The 16630-nt window shown below is 43.2% G+C and overlaps 1 protein-coding gene across 2 annotated transcripts in view; it reads left to right on the plus strand.

Moving 5' to 3' along the window:
- The window catches only part of hibch (3-hydroxyisobutyryl-CoA hydrolase), a 146928-nt gene that overhangs the window by 66270 nt on the left and 64028 nt on the right, over positions 1-16630 (plus strand). For both annotated transcript variants that reach the window (XM_063051991.1, XM_063051992.1), the window contains exon 7: positions 10906-10984. In XM_063051991.1, coding sequence (XP_062908061.1) covers positions 10906-10984 — 79 coding nt within the window. The remainder of the gene's footprint in view (positions 1-10905; positions 10985-16630) is intronic.

Raw genomic sequence — 16630 nt, forward strand, 5'->3', positions numbered from 1 at the left:
CATTCAAATTTATGTGAGCTTTTAACCACATGATAAATCTTAATTGTAGTCAACTGAAAATTTCAGCTTACTTTAGATTTTCAATTATTATTAGTACTTTAAAATATAAACAAAATACTTTGTATCTTATCTTTAACTTTATTGTTTATTACCACCCTTTTGTTTTCTGGAGCTTAACTTTACATGAAATTAAATACTAAAGTTTTTACCTCTTGTGGAATTTTAAAACAGATGATGGAATGGGATTATGTGTTTTTGGGATTCAGGAGTGAGGACATTGTCAGAGGAAAATGAAGGCTCTATGAGAAATCTGTAGATTTTATGCTGCAGAGAAACCATGCTTGGTAGCCTTTTCAAAGCAGACCTGCTGCTGAATCGATCTGGCAATCGTGCAAGAGGATCTACTGATGTTCCTCTTGCATGGTGTACCAGTGGCTACAAAATCATCACTCCTCTCAACCTCTTTGTTTCCAGATTCTTGCATGACTTCGCAGGAGATATTTGTGTGCTTATCAGGTCAATAGTGCACAAATTGTTTCCTTTTTATGTGATGAGCGATTTTTGCCACCTTTCCCTGCAGTGAAACTTTTTTCACAATTCCCTGGTAAATGGATGCAGACCCCCAGCTAACTTCCCAAAGTGGGAGGGTGGTGTTGACTGTAGATGTGACTGTTAAGGTTCCTGTAAGTCACCCAGTGATGCTAGTCAACTACAGGAGTTTCTACCCAATTGGTGTAAGCTTGTCTGCAATCACAAATGATCTTTACTGGGAGGGCCTGGGATTCAGGGGCTGCTGCTGTGAAGCGTTCATCGTGTTGCAGTAAAGCCTCCTTGACTTCCATGTACCAGCTATCTGCTTATGAAGAGAAATCTGGTGCTGCAAAGTGGCTACTGAAACCCACAAACTTAAATGGTAAGCAACTTGTAAATCTGATATTGAAGAAGTGATTGGCAAGCTAAAGATGGTTTTGAACACATCTGGAGATTGGGGGGTGTCTGAAAAGAGGATGTTGTCCAAGTTGCATGCCATCTTGGACAATGTCTCCCATCCACTACATAATGTACTGGGTGGGCACAGGAGTACATTCAGCCAGAGACTCATTCCACCGAGATGCAACACAGAGCGTCACAGAAAGTAATTCCTGCCTGTGGCCGTCAAACTTTACAACTCCTCCCTTGGAGGGTCAGGCACCCTGAGCCAATAGGCTGGTCCTGGATTTATTTCCTGGCATAATGTACATATTACTATTTATTTATGGTTTTATTACTATTTATGGTGCAACTGTAACGAAAACCAATTTCCCCCGGGATCAATAAAGTATGACTATGACTATGACTATGGTAGGGGCGGGGGCAGGGGCTGTTGTCACTATGTAGCTGACAGGGCTTCAGAATTGTTGTGCTGTGTTGCACAATGTGACGTCTGAATCCGCAAGGCAACAGGGTGCACTGCACAGAAGACGTAGAAACCTGAGAAGACGTAGCTCACTCAGATTCGCTGATTGAAAAGGCAGCAACTTGTGGCAGTTTGGAGCTTTGAGCAGCAGCCAATCAGCATTCGGGATTGATTGGCAAGAACAAATTAAAGTAAGGCGGGGCAAGCACAATGACCATCGTTGGAGTGGACAGAGTTAGAGTGGGGATCTTGAGACTTTAGCTCTTCGAGTCTTCAGTGAGGAGAGGCTTGAGTGAGAGAAGGCAAAAAGGCTGTAGGAAGAGTTTTTTGTTCTTCCTCCTTTATATTTGCTCAGTTAGAACAGTAGATGCTAGGCAGGATAGTGGAATGTTCCTCTTGCACAATGTGGGAAGGCAGGGAGACCTCCAGTGTCCCTGACGACCACACCTGCAAGAAGTGCATCCAGCTGCAGCTTCTAACTATCTGCATTAAGGAACTGGAGCTGGAACTGGATAAACTCGGATAACTTGGGAGGCTGAGGGGGTGATAGGACACATAGAGAGGGAGTTGCACCTAAGGTATGGGACACAAGAAATTGTGTGACAGGAAAGGGGTTAAACAGCCTGTGGAGAAGTACCCCCATGGCCATCCCGCTCAACAACAGATGTATACTACTTTGGATATTGTTGGGAGGGAGGGAACACCTAGTGGAGGAAAATCACTGAGGTCATTTCTCTGGCACTGAATCAGATTCTGTGATTCAGAAGGGAAGGGGGGAGAAGAAGCAAACTGTGGTGATAGGGGATTTGTTAGGGGAACAGAAAGAAGGTTCTTTGGACGAGAATGAGATCCCGTTTGGTATGTTGCCTCCTGAATGCCAGGATCTGGGATATCTCCGATTGAGTCCTCAGCGTTCTTAAGTGGAAGGATGAATGGCCAAAGGCCATGGTCCATGTAGGGTACCGATGGCTTAGATAGGAAGAGTAACAAGTTTCTGCAAAGTGAGTTCAGGGGAAGGAAGGAAGGGAAGGGAAGGAACGTCGACTCAGACCATGAGAGGCCTGCGTCGGGCATTTTCATGTCTTACAAGGCGCAGATTGGAAGTCTGTGTGGGGCACCACTCCTCGCACAGACTAGAGCAATGTGTGATTAAGTGCCTTGCTCAAGGGCAAAAACACGTTGCCACAGCGGAGGCTCGAACTAGCGACCTTGAGATAACTAGACGAACGCCTTAACCACTTGGCCACGTGCCCAATCACGTGGATCTGGGAATCAGGGAGTTGGGTGCTAAGTTGCTGCAGGACCTCCAGGGTTGTGATCGCAAGATTTCTGCCCGTGCCATGTGCTAGTGAGGTCAGAAATAGGAAGATTATGCAGTTTAACATGTGGCTAAGGATTTGGTGTAGGAGGGAGGGCAACAGATTTTTGGATTATTAGGCTCTCCAGGGAAGGGAAGGTGAGACCTGTAAAGAAGAGACGGTTTGTGCCTGCACTTTTAAGAGAAGTTTGGTGAGATACATGGATGGTAGGAGTGCATAGGACTATTCTGCCCGTGCTCTAGAGTTATCCCCGTTTTCTCAAGCTAGAGGATGCTGTCCAAGTTGCATGCCATCTTGGACAATGTCTCCCATCCACTATATAATGTACTGGTTGGGCACAGGAGTACATTCAGCCAGAGACTCATTCCACCGAGATGCAGCACAGAGCGTCATAGGAGGTCATTCCTGCCTGTGGCCATCGAACTTTACAACTCCTCCCTTGGAGGGTCAGACACCCTGAGCCAATAGGCTGGTCCTGGACTTATTTCCTGGCATAATTTACATATTACTATTTAACTATTTCTGGTTTTATTACTATTTATGATTTATGGTGCAACTGTAACGAAAACCAGTTTCCCCCGGGATCAATAAAGTATGACTATGACTGTGAATAGACAGATGGATAATTCCAGTCCTGGTGTAGTTGAAGGCAGTTTTAATATTCGCCAACGTGTTACAGTACGCAAGGAGCCAGTGTAAAAAGACAGTACTTCTCGGCATTCCTATGAAAGGCAGATTCAAATATTGATTGTAATTCCTTTGACTTCTAATAGGTGCTTCTAACTACTGAATGAAATGTACAAACAATAAAATAGCTGACCTGATGACAAAAGCTAATTGTTTAACAATGTGATAATGAACAATCAACAACAGCTGCGAGCCCACAAATAAGCAGTGAGATCTAGTAATTAGAAAAAAAATGACTACCCTCATCAGGTAAGACATAACACTCCTCATCTGGTATCTGTAAAAGATGCCACCAGCTGAACTCATGGCCTTCACAAAAAAGATTAGACATAAAGTCAATGCTCTTGATTATTTGAACAGCACGGTAAAATCCTGCAGAATAATAAGTATTAAGGAATAAAGAATGCAGGTTGATGGGAGTAGATAGGTTGACTGTAACAGTGTTTCACTAAGCATGACGCTACTGAATCACCCATGGCTATGTTGTGTATCTTTCACCGTGCTTTCTCGTGTCCTGCTGTATATTGTGTACAGATTACAGACAAGGACAGCACTTCAGAGGAGACACTCCTCGTGAGAGAGCACATTTAAAAGAAACAAAGCAACATCTCAGCTACATGTTTTTGGTGGGACAAGTTAGGTTATATCTTTAGATCACCAACAATGTAATAAACAAGAGGCAGGTATTAACACTGGCCACCGAGATTCAGCAAACCCTGAGACTGACGCCAAAATGCTCCAAAGAGGTAGTGTCAGTACAGATTAATGTTCGATGATGAGATAAAAAGATTGAGCAGGGCTATCTTAGAAGGACCTGAGTTAGCATGGGGGTGGGGCGGGGGTGTGTGCAAGTAGGGAATGGTGCCGAGTGAAGGGAAAGATGAGGCTGCGGAGTTAGGTGGGGTAACACTCAAGGGAGATTTTAAAAAGTGTGTTCAAATTGATTTATCTTTATGAACGGGAGCCTGATCCAACATGTTGCATGAAGTTCTGGGGTTAACTCCTGTGTTGAGTGATCTAATGTGCAGATCTAGTATTCATCACAGCCAAGTATTGAGTATCCACTAACACAGCTGAATCTTTTCAAAGCATGAGGAAGGATGTGTCCTAATGCGCCAGGTTTGCTAGAGTTGTACAGCAGGGTTTAAACTAATTTGGCAGCAGGGGTTGGGAATCGGAGTGATATTGCTGGGGACGGGGCAGTTAGTTTACGAACAGACGCAGTGTGTAGTGAGACTGCTGGCAAGGACAGGCTGATGATAGGGCAGAATTGCAGTCAACAGAATGAGTTGCAATGTAAAAGAGGTCAAAATCAAAAAGGGTGATGAATACAGAAGGTTGTTATATTTGAATGCACGCAGCATATGGAATAAGGTAGATGAACTTGTAGCACAGTTAGAGCTTGGTAGGTATGATGTTGTGGACATCACCAAGTCGTGGCTGAAAGAAAATTATAGCTGGGAGCTTAACATCCAAGGATACAATGCATCGAAAGAACAGGCAGGTAGGCAGAGGGGGAGGGGTAGTTCTTCTGGTAAAAACAATGAAATCAAATCCTTAGAAAGAGGTGGCATAGCATCAGAAGACATAGAATCCTTGTGGGTTGAGCCAAGAAACTACAAAGGTAAAAAGACCCTGAGGGGAGTTATATATAAGCCTTCGAACAGAAGCTAGAATGTGGGGTACCAGTTATGACAGGAGATAGAAAAGGCATGTAAAAAGAGCATTGTTGTGATAGTCATTGGGGATTTCAATATGCAGGTAGATTGGGAAAATCAGGCTGGTGCTGGACATTAGGGAATTTGTAAAATGCTCACAAGATAGCGTTTTTTTTAAACAGCTTGTGGTTGAGCCACGAGGGCATCAGCTATTTTCTGAATTGGATGTCGTGCAATGAACCAGAATTGATTAGAGAGCTTAAGGTAAAGAAACCCTAGTGGTGGGGGGGGGGTTCGTATGATAGAATTCACCTTGCAATTTGAGAGGGAGAAGCTAAAGTCAGATGTATCACCACTACAGCAAAGTAAAGGGAATTATAGAGAGAGGAGCTGGCCAAAATTGATTGGAAGACACTAGCAGAGCAGCAATGGCTGGAATTTCTGGGAGCAATTTGGAAGGCTCAGGATAGATATATCCCAAAGATGAAGTATTCTAAAGGCAGGATGATGCAACTGTGGCTGACAAGGGAAGTTAGACGATTGGGAAGCTTTTAAAAACCAACAGAAGGGAACTAAAAAAGTCATAAAGATGGAATATGAAGGTAAGCTATCCAGAAGTATAAAAGAGGATATCAGAAGTTTTTTCAAATATATAAAGAGTAAAACAGAGGTGAGAGTAGATATCAGAAAATGACACTGGAGAGGTAGTAATGGGGAACAAGGAAATGGTGGAGAACTGAGTAAGTATTTTGCATCAGTCTTCACTGTGAAAGACACAGGAAGTATGCTGGAAGTTTGTGATTGTCAGGGGGCAGAAGTGAAATTTGCCATTACTAGGGAGAAAGTGCTTGGGAAACTGGAAGATCTGAAGGTACATAAATCACCTGGACTAGATGATGTACACCCCAGGGTTCTGAAAGAGGTGGGAGAGATTGTGGAGGCATTAGTAATGACCTTTTAAGAACCAATAGATTCTGGTTCCAAAGGACTGGAAAGTTGCAAATGGTACACCACTCTTCGAGAAGAGAGAGGGGCAGAGGAAAAGAAATTATAGGCCAGTTAGTCTGACTTTGGTATTTGGGATTGTTAAGGATGTGGTTTCGGGGTAGACTGCTGTATTGAAGGGAGCTGAAAATCTGCTCCCTTGATTGAAGCGTGACTTTCTCTGGTCATATCAGATACAGCGGTGAAACCCAAAGGCCTCTTGAGTAACAGAATGGACCGAGCTGCTGAGTCAGGAAAGGCAGAAGGTGTGTGTTTTATGAAAGAGTCTCATTGGCTATCCGATATGGCGGTTTTGTCAAACACATGTTCCCCCAACCCTGAACATCTAATGGTCAAATGCCATCCGTTCTATTTACTTAGGGCGTTCTCCTCCAGAATCCTGACCTCAGTTTGCTTACCACCGCTAGCCAACTATAATCAAGCACTCGTGATACTGCACGATGCCATCTCCAAACAAGAAACAGTCCATTCCGAAGCATTTCAAATCATCGTCAGAGAATTCAACCAGGCCTGTTTGAAGAAAATCCCTGCCCAATTAGCAACAGCATATAACCTGAGGCATCAGAGGCCACAACATACTAGACCACTGTTATACTAAGATAAGGAATGCCTACAGTTCCTTGCCCAGACAGCACTTTGGTAAATCAGATCACTTGGCTGTCCTTCTCCTGTCTGTATACAGGCAGAGGCTAAAGAGCAAAGCTCTCGAGAGGAGGACATCAATGAGGTGGTCACAGGTGGCAGAGGAGCGGTTATGGGATTATTTCGACTCAGTGGACTGGGTTGTGTTCAAGCACTTACCTAGGGATCTGAATGAATACACCATGGTTGTTATGGACTTGATTAAAGCAACCATAGAGGAGTGTGTCCCAAGTACAGCATTCAGAGTCTTCCCCAATCAGAAGCCCTGGATGAACCATGAGAACTGAAATCTGTGGAGAGAGATTTAAGGCATTCAAGTCTGTTAACTAAGGAAGAAATGGACCAAGAGGTCCATATCCAATCTCCAGAAAGCCATCTCACGGTTAAAGTGGCAATTCTGGACTAAACTTGAATCAATGAAGAATGCTCGACCACCTGTGGCAGGCTTGAACACTATTAACTCTTCCAAAGTGAACTCAAGTGACAGACATAGGTGACAGCATGGCTTTGCTTCCAGATGAGCTCATTGCCTTCAATGCTTGCTTTGACCATCAAACCATGCAGGAACCATCACAATCTCCCACAGCCCCCTCATGGTCCTGTGATTTCAGTCTCTGAAGCCGATGCGGAAACTGCCTTCAAGAGGGTGAACCCATGAAAAGCATCCAGCCTAGACCGGGTACCTGGCCAAGTACTAAAGACCTATGCTGCTCAACTGGCCAGAGTGTTCTCCAAGATCTTTAACCTCCCACTTCGGAAGTGTATGGCATCCCCCGCTTCAAGCAGGCTTCAGTTATACCTGTGCCTAAGAAGAAAGTGGTAGCCTGCCTCCATGACTACACTTACATCCACAGTAAAATAAAAAGTGTTTTGAGAGTCCGGTGATGAAACATATCAACTCCTGCCTGAGAAGTGACTTGGATCTGCTCCAATTTGCCTACCAGTGCATCAGGTCCAGAGCAGCTGCCATCTCATTGGCTCTTTACTCAACCCTGGAACACCTGGACAGCAAAGATGCATACGTCAGGATGCTCTTTACGAATTACAGCTTGCCGTTGAATACCGTCATCCCCTCAAAACTAATCAATAAGCTTCAAGACCTTGGCCTCAATACCTCCTTGTGCAATTGGATCCTTGATTTCCTCACTTGCAGACCCCAGTCAGTGTGGCTTGACAACAACATCTCCATGCCCAAACAGGCTATATGCTTAGCTCCCTGCTCTATTTTGTCGTAGGCTGAACCAGTATATAGGAAGGAGATTGAAAATCTAGTTGAGTGGTGTCATAACAACAACATCTCACTCAATGTCAATAAGACCAAGGAACTGATTATAGACTTCAGGAGAAGGAAACCAGCGTTCCATGAGTCAGTAATTGGAGGATCAGAGGTAGAGAGGGTCAGAAACTTTAAATTCCTGGGCGTTACTGTTTCAGAGGACCTATTCTGGGCCAACATGCAAATGCAATTACGCAAAAAACACAGCAGTACTCTACTTCCTTAGGAGTTTGCAGAGATTCTCCATGCCATCTAAAGCTATGACCAACATCTATAGGTGTGTAGTGGAGAGTATATTGACTGGGTTGCCTCACAGCCTGGTATGGAAATGCTGATGCTCTTGAATGGAAAATTCTACAAAACAGTGGATATGGCGCAGTCCATCGCAAGTACAGCACTCCCCCCACCTCCCTCCCCGCCGCCGTTGAGCACATGCATGTGAAACGCTGTTGCAGGAAAGTGGCATCCATCATCTGGGATCCCCACCACCAGGACATGCTCTCTTCTTGCCGCTGCCGTCAGGAAAAAATGTGCAAGAGCCTTAGCACTCGCGCCACCATGTTTAGGAACAGTTACTTCCCCTCTTGAACAAGGGGCATAACTTCACTCAACTTCACTTGCCCCATCATTGAAATATTCCCACAACCAATGGACTCGCTTTTAAGAGCTCTTCATCTCATGTTCTTAATATTTATTGCTTATTTATTTATATTATTGTTTCTTGCATTTGCACAGTTTGTTGTCTTCTGCACGCTGAAAGCCCTAGTTTGGCGTCGTTCACTCATTCTGTGTTCTATTGAGTATGCCCACAAGAAAATGGATCTCAAGGTTATATATGGTGACATATGTATTACGATAATAAAAGTTGCTTTGAACTTTGAACTACAGTGTGGGAACTGTATGGTCAGTCACTTTGGTCAAAGAAAAAAATTATAGACCGTATTCTAAAAGGAGACAAAAAAATCAGAAATCGGAGATGCAAAAGGACTTTGGAGTCCTCGTGCAGGGTTTTCTAAAGGTTAATTTGCAGTTTGAGTACGTGGTGAGGAAGGCAAATGAAATGTTAGCATTCATTTTGAGAAGAATATAATATAAAAGCAAGGATGTAATGTTGAGGCTTTATAAGGCACTGGTAGGTCCTCACTTGGAGCATTATGAGCAGTGTATGGCCTCTTATCTAAGAAAGGATGTGCTGACAGTGGAGAGAATTCAGAGGAAGTTCACAAAAGTTATTCCGGAATTGAAAGGCTTATCAAATGAGGAACGTTTGATGGCTCTGGGCCTCTACTCACTGGCACACTGGCTTTCAGAAGAATGGGGGGGGGCAGGGGGAAGGGTGGAATCTCATTGAAACGTATCGAATGTTGAAAGGCCTAGATAGAGTGTATGTGGAGAGGATGTTTCCTATGGTGGGGGTGTCTAAGACCAGAGGACACAGCCTCAGTATAGAGGGATGAACATTTAGAACAGAAATTAGGAGGAATTTCTTTACCAGAGAATAGTGAACCTGTGGAGGCTAAGTCATTGGGTATATTTAAGACGAGGTCGATAGATTTTTGATTAGACAGGGCATGGAGGGTTATGGGAAGAAGGTAAGTGACTGGGACTGAGAGGGAAATGGATCAACCATGATGAAATAGCGGAGCAGACTCAATGGGCCAAATGGCCTAATTCTGCTCCTATTGGTTTTATGATATTTAGTACATTTAGTTGTGCTGGTGGTCTCACCATATTTGTTCTAGCTGTGATTAGTGTAGTTAGCAAATGAACTGGAAAGGGTGACTATGATAATCCAGCTGATAAACTATTAAAGACCACCCAGTGTAGTGTTATGTTGTTCTTGTAATTTCTACACAATAGCCAAGTGCAGTGAACCATGAAATTAAAGCGAGTGTTTATTTTTTTTGTATTTGTGTAAATATTTTGGTTGGTGGGTTTCCTTCAGCAAGAGATGACTCCTTGGTCTTGAGTACAATCTGGCAACCAATTGAAGATTGGTTTTGATTGGGGTCAGCTTTGTTGCACGGATGATCTTTTTTAAATTGCGAAAGAAAATTAGCTTAACTTCTGCTTCAGACCAATAAAACAGCTAGCTGTTTCATAACGGTTCTTTTTCTCTCCTCAGGGAAAGCGATGCTCTTTGTGTTTGTGGCTAGTTGCGCTCAGGATTGCAGAATATAGTGAAAATGCTTCTTTGAAAATAATAATGGTTTGGCCTGATTTGAATAACCCTTGGATGGTTTCTCACTGTTAAAATATGCAGTAACAAACCCATATTCTTCGGTACGCTCTATCATAAATTTCATATCACTTTGAAAATCTTTTTTTAAAAAAATAAATTTATCTTTTCAGTGACCAGTGATTTCTAAATTGTCCCTGTTCATGCAGATTGTTTCACATATCAGTTTGGTCAACAGATGCCATGATAAGCCATGACAGCAAAAACAATTTACTTAATTTTTTTCTCTCAATTTGATTTAAGAACAGATTCAGGAAGATTGAATATGCCATTTTATTCATGTTAGACTTGGCTATTTGAAAGAATGTGTCAGCAGCTGTTGGATTTAATCTTCCTAATTCGAGTTACAAAGTGAACTCCTTCCCCTTTCCAGAATAAAGGCCACTTTGATCAATAACTACTGGGGCGGAGGTTAATTTCCTTCTGGCACAAGTATTATTGCTGTTTGTGGTCTGAGCAGGTAATTCTGTGATGTCTAGTTTACAGATATAATATGTGATACACTGCTTTCTTCACCTGCTGTGTGATACTTAATGTAAACTGCAAGCGGTATACAATGGAACCCCATAGCTTTTAATTTATGACTAAATACTATCACTGATTTTCACAGGATTTATCTTCAATATTTTTTGCAAATTCATTTTCATCAATGTAATGCTGGTATTCTTCCATTTCTTTTTCAGGGTGTTGGGTTATCTGTGCATGGACATTTCCGGGTGGCCACAGAGAAAACGTTGTTTGCTATGCCAGAGACAGGAATAGGTAAAAATTTGATTACAGAAACTTCTATCGAAGTGTTTTATTGCATGTTGAAATTGCTATATTTCATTAACATACATTTTGGAAAAATTCTGAAGCAGTTCTATTTTTATCAAACTGTACTCGCAGCTAACTTGTTCTTTAACTGTGTTTTATCATTTATCCTGGATAGATGTGTTTTAAAAAAGTGTTAGTCTGTGTCATGGTATTATACATAGTTATTGTGAAGCGGGTTCATAGTCATAGTCATACTTTATTGATCCCGAAGGAAATTGGGTTTCATTACAGTTACAGAATAGAGTATAAATATAGCAATATAAAACAAACAAACAATAATTAATTAATTAATTAATTAATATGTAAATTATGCCAGGAAATAAGTCCAGGACTGGCCTATTGGCTCAGGGTGTCTGGCCCTCCAAGGGAGGAGTTGTAAAGTTTGATGGCCACAGGCAGGAATGACTTCCTATGATGCTCTGTGCTGCATCTCGGTGGAATGAGTCTCCGGCTGAATGTACTCCTGTGCCCACCCAGTACATTACGTAGTGGATTGGAGACATTGTCCAAGATGGCATGCAACTTGGACAGCATCCTCTTTTCAGACACCACCATGAGAGAGTTCAGTTCTATCCCTACAACATCACTGGCCTTACGAATGAGTTTGTTGATTCTGTTGATGTCTGTTACCCTCAGCCTGCTGCCCCAGCACACAACAGCAAGTATGATAGCACTGGCCACCGCAGACTCGTAGAACATCCTCAGCATCGTCCGATAGGTGTTAAAGGACCTCAGTCTCCTCAGGAAATAGAGACGGCTCTGACCCTTCTTGTAGACAGCCTCAGTGTTCTTTGACTAGTCCAGTTTATTGTCGATTTGTATCCCCAGGTATTTGTAATCCTCCACCATGTCCCCACTGACACCCTGGATGGAAACGGGTCACCGGTGCCTTAGCCCTCCTCAGGTCCACCACCAGCTCCTTAGTCTTTTTCACATTAAGCTGCAGATAATTCTGCTCGCACCATGTGACGAAGTTTCCTACTGTAGCCCTGTACTCAGCCTCATCTCCCTTGCTGATGCATCCAACTATGGCAGAGTCACCAGAAAACTTCTGAAGATGACAAGACTCTGTGCAGTAGTTGAAGTCCGAGGTGTAAATGGTGAAGAGAAAGGGAGACAAGGCATTCCCCTGTGGAGTCCCAGTGCTGCTGATCACTCTGTCTGACACACAGTGTTGCAAGCACACATACTGTGGTCTGCCAGTCAGGTAATCAAGAATCCATGACACCAGGAAAGCATCCACCTGCATCGCTGTCAGCTTCTCCCCCAGCAGAGCAAGGCGGATGGTGTTGAGCGCACTGGACAAGTCAAAAAACATGACCCTCACAGTGCTTGCTGGCTTGTCCAGGTGGGCGTAGACACGGTTCAGCAGGTAGACGATGGCATCCTCAACTCCTAGTCGGAGCTGGTAGGCAAACTGGAGGGAATCTAAGTGTGGCCTAATCATAGGCTGGAGAACAAGTCTCTCCAGGGTCTTCATGATGTGGGAGGTCAATGCCACCGGTCTGTAGTCATTGAGGCCATTGGGGTGTGGCGCCTTCGGCACAGGGACGAGGCAGGACGTCTTCCACAGCACAGGAACCCTCTGGAGACTCAGGCTCAGGTTGAAGACATGGTGAAGTACTCCACATAGCTGAGGGACACAGGCTTTGAGCACCCTGGTGCTGACACCATCAGGTCCTGCTGCCTTGCTTGGGTTGAGATGTTTCAGCTGTCTTCACACCTGTTCAGCTGTGAAGCCCACCGTGGTGTTTTCGTGTGGGGAAGGGGTATAGTCATGAGAGCAGGGTGGAGGACTGTAAGGAGGGGTAGGAGGTGAGAGTGGAATATGTGTTGGTTGGGGGCTGACAACAGATGAATCATGTGGGGGATGGGCAGGGGCCACAATGTCAAATCTGTTAAAGAACAGGTTAAGTTAGTTGGCCCTGTCCACACTGCCTTCAGCTCCTCTGTTCTGACAGCTAAGTAGAAAACACTGCCACATCAAATACCCCAAGATGGAGGTATTGGAGGAGTCACTTACTGTGCTGATGGCAAGCTGCACTGCATTGGCTTCTTCTCCATTTCCAGGGGATAATGGTTTGTTGGTGATCTTTGGAGGCTGCATTCTCAGGAGGTCTGGTACAAATTTTGGAGGCCAAGTCTTCTACTGTCGTTAGCAGCTCTAGCATGCAGTAAAGTCTTTGTTATCAAACATTTACTAACTGGAACAAAAACAGACTGCTAGAAATCAGTGGTTCAAACAGTGAAGGCAAAAGGTGTGAGTCGACTTTTCAAATTGATACGCTGCTTCAAGTTCAAAGTCAATTTTATTATCAGAGTACATGTATGTCAACACATCCAACCATGAGATTCTCTTTCCTGTGAGCATACTCAGCAAATCTATAGAACAGTAGAACAGGATCAATGTACTAGATAGGGTGGATGTGGAGAGGGTGTTTCCTCTGGTGGGGGTATCCAGAACTAGAGGGCACAGCTCAAAATTGAGAAACAACCTTTTAGAACAGAAGTAAGGAGGAATTCTATTTTGGCCAGAAAGTGGTGAATCTTTTTAGCCAAAGAGCAGTGGAAGCCAAGACCATGTGTATTTTCAAAGTGGAAATTGATAGATTCCTGATTGGTCCGGACATCAAGGGATATGGTGACAAGGGCCGGTGTATGGGGTTGAATGGGATGCGGGATCAGCCATTATGAAATGGTGGTGTGGACTTGATGGGCTGAATGGCCTAATTCTGCTCCTATGTCTTATGGTTGAAGGAAAGATCAAGTAGAGCATAGAAAACAGCAAACCATGCAAATGGAAATATAAATAAATAGCAATAAATAACAATAATATGAAATACCAAGATAAAGATTTTTTAAAATGACTCTCGGGACGGAGCGAAAAGATGAACTCCAGTGTGATCCTACCCACCAGTCACATATTCCTACATTTTCCTCTCTTCTTACACACACGCATGTGCTCACTTACTCCCTCACTCACTCTCTCTCCCTCCCTTCCTCCCTCTCTCCCTCTCTCCCTCTCTATTCCACTTGGATAGCCTACAGTCCAATGGCATGAGCATTTTTTTTTGTCAATTTTGGGTAACTTACAGCTCTGAAGCTCTCTCCTCACATACCTGCAGCCTATATTCTTCCCTCTGCACTAATATATATTGGCAATCTGTCTTATTCCCTCAATCCTGATGTAGGATCTTGACCTGAAGCTGTTCACATAGCCTTATTGGAAGCTTGTGACTAGTGATGTGGTGGAGAGATCGGTGCTGGGCCCATTGTTATTGTTTGTCATCTATGCAAATGACTTAGTGGAGAATGTGGCAAACTGGATTAGCAAATTTTGCAGATGACCCCAAAGTTGCAGGCAATAGTGGATAACCAGGAAGGCTATCAAAGCTTGCAAAGTGATCTGGCCAGCTGGGAAAATAGGATGAAAAATGGCATATGGAATGTAATGCAGACAAGTCTGAGGTGTTGCACTTTGGGAGCACAAGCCAGCATAAGAATCACACAGTGAATGATAATGCACTGAGAAGAAAGGGACCAGGGAATACAGATCCATAATTCATTGGAAGTGAATTATGGATATGTAGGTAGATAGGGTTGTAAAGAGAGCTTTTGGCACATTGGCCTTCATAAATCAGGACATTGACAACAGGAGCTGAGAGTATGTTAAAGTCGTATAAGATATTTGTGAGGCATAATTTGGAATATTGTGTGTCGTTCTTGTCACCTACCTACAGGAATGATATCAATAAGCTTGTAAGAGTGAGAGAAAAATTTTCAAGGACATTGCCAGGACTTCAGGACTTGAGTTCTAGCCAAAGGTTAATAGATTAGTACTTGATTCCCTGGAGTGTACAAGAACGAGGGGAGATTTTGCAGAGGTATACAAAATTGAGTATAGTTAGGGTGAATGCTTGCAGAGGAGAACTGGAGGTTGTAGGTTTAGTATGAAAGGTGGAAAATGTAAAGAGTTTCTGAGAGGGAACTTGGTCACTCAGAGGCTGCTGCAAATGCAGAGCTAGCTGCCAGCGGAAGTGGTAGATGTGGGTTCAATTGCTTATAGGAGAAGCTTGGATAAGCATATGGGTGAAAGGGGTATACAGGACTGTGGTCCAGGTATAGGTGTGACACTAGGCAGAAGACCAAGCTGGTACAGACTAGTTTAGCTGTCGGGCCTGGGTCTATGCTGTAGTACTCTCTGAACAGCTGGCCGCTGAAGGAGCATTGCTGAGAGAGAGGCCAGGCTGAAGCCTGTAACTGTGGAACACTGACGCTGAGAAAGGGAGAGAACTGGAATGGCGCTCGTGCTGACTGACAGCCAGCACAGTGAACCTGCCTGTGGCGATGAGGTGTGGTGTTGGGCTGGCTCTTGATTTACAAGCACATGCTGGATAACTGAGCTTTTATGGGATTATCCGTTCGTAATTCTTACCCACATTTTTAAAGGTTACAGGCAAGTTCAACGGGTTGCTGGAAAAAGGATGGAATCAATGGGTTTGCTAACAGAGGCCTTGCTTTCAAAGCTTATAGGCTGATACTTGTAGCTGAAGAGGTCAGGGGGCCCTGCTGTTTTTAATTGCAGATGCTTAGCTAGTGATTGCCAGAGTTACGCTATTTATGTGGCATGGTGGAGTGGGGTGATTGTGGGAGGTGCATTTGGAGTGTGGCTTAGTAAGTTGTGCATTCATGGCAATCTCTTTTTCCCAGAAGAACACAGCACGCCACTGCAACTTATTGCTAAATAGATGCTGCTTGGTGGCATTTTAGACTATTAATATTGTTGGCATTTGAGGATAGGCTGATTAAGAGGTTGATTGCCTGTTCAGATTTGTCCTGTTTTCTTAGCACAAGGTATAGTTGGGCAATTTTACATTGTAGTGGACAACTTAATTAGAATGTGAAGGAATTTTGCTTGTTTCATTGCAAAATGAATACAAACATGAATGGATATATTAAAAAAAAGTTTCTGTTTGCTAGCTGCCTTTAGAGCAAACTGCAGTTTGTGGATGTTATACGCTGAGTGCCATGAATGCTGATTTGTAATTGAAGGCCTGTTTTGCGGTTTTATATTTTACTTTGAAGAATGTATTAGAATCTGAGCACATTGCAATTAAATTAACATTCTTCCGTGACCATTGAAAGATCTCCTAGTTACTGAAAGTTGAATCACATCACATTTATCATAAATCTTGTTTTGAAGTCTTCCAAGTAAATAACAAAGAGCAGTTTTACGAGTTTCATAACAAATTACTTATGCATTACGGTATTTCCAATTGTGGTGAATGGAAATATGAAATAAGCAGTTTCTGGTCCATGATAGAAATTTTTGCTTTCATCGGCACCAGCATTTGTTTGTGGTGCATGAGTCATATCTGAATTAAGATTATCATTTGCTTCTAAGTGTCCTTTGTCCTTCAATTGGAGCTCTCATGGTGATACAGAATCCATAATACTGGCTTGTTGACATTTCAACATTGACAGGTTTTATCAGAAAAAATGAAATCAAAAGTTCAGGCTGGGTTTGGCATCCTGGATTTATTGTATGACACTTTTTTAGGCAACTTGGCCATACATGTAGGCATGTTCATA

This window comes from Mobula hypostoma, chromosome 6 (assembly GCF_963921235.1).
Source record: "Mobula hypostoma chromosome 6, sMobHyp1.1, whole genome shotgun sequence".
NCBI lineage: Eukaryota > Metazoa > Chordata > Chondrichthyes > Myliobatiformes > Myliobatidae > Mobula > Mobula hypostoma.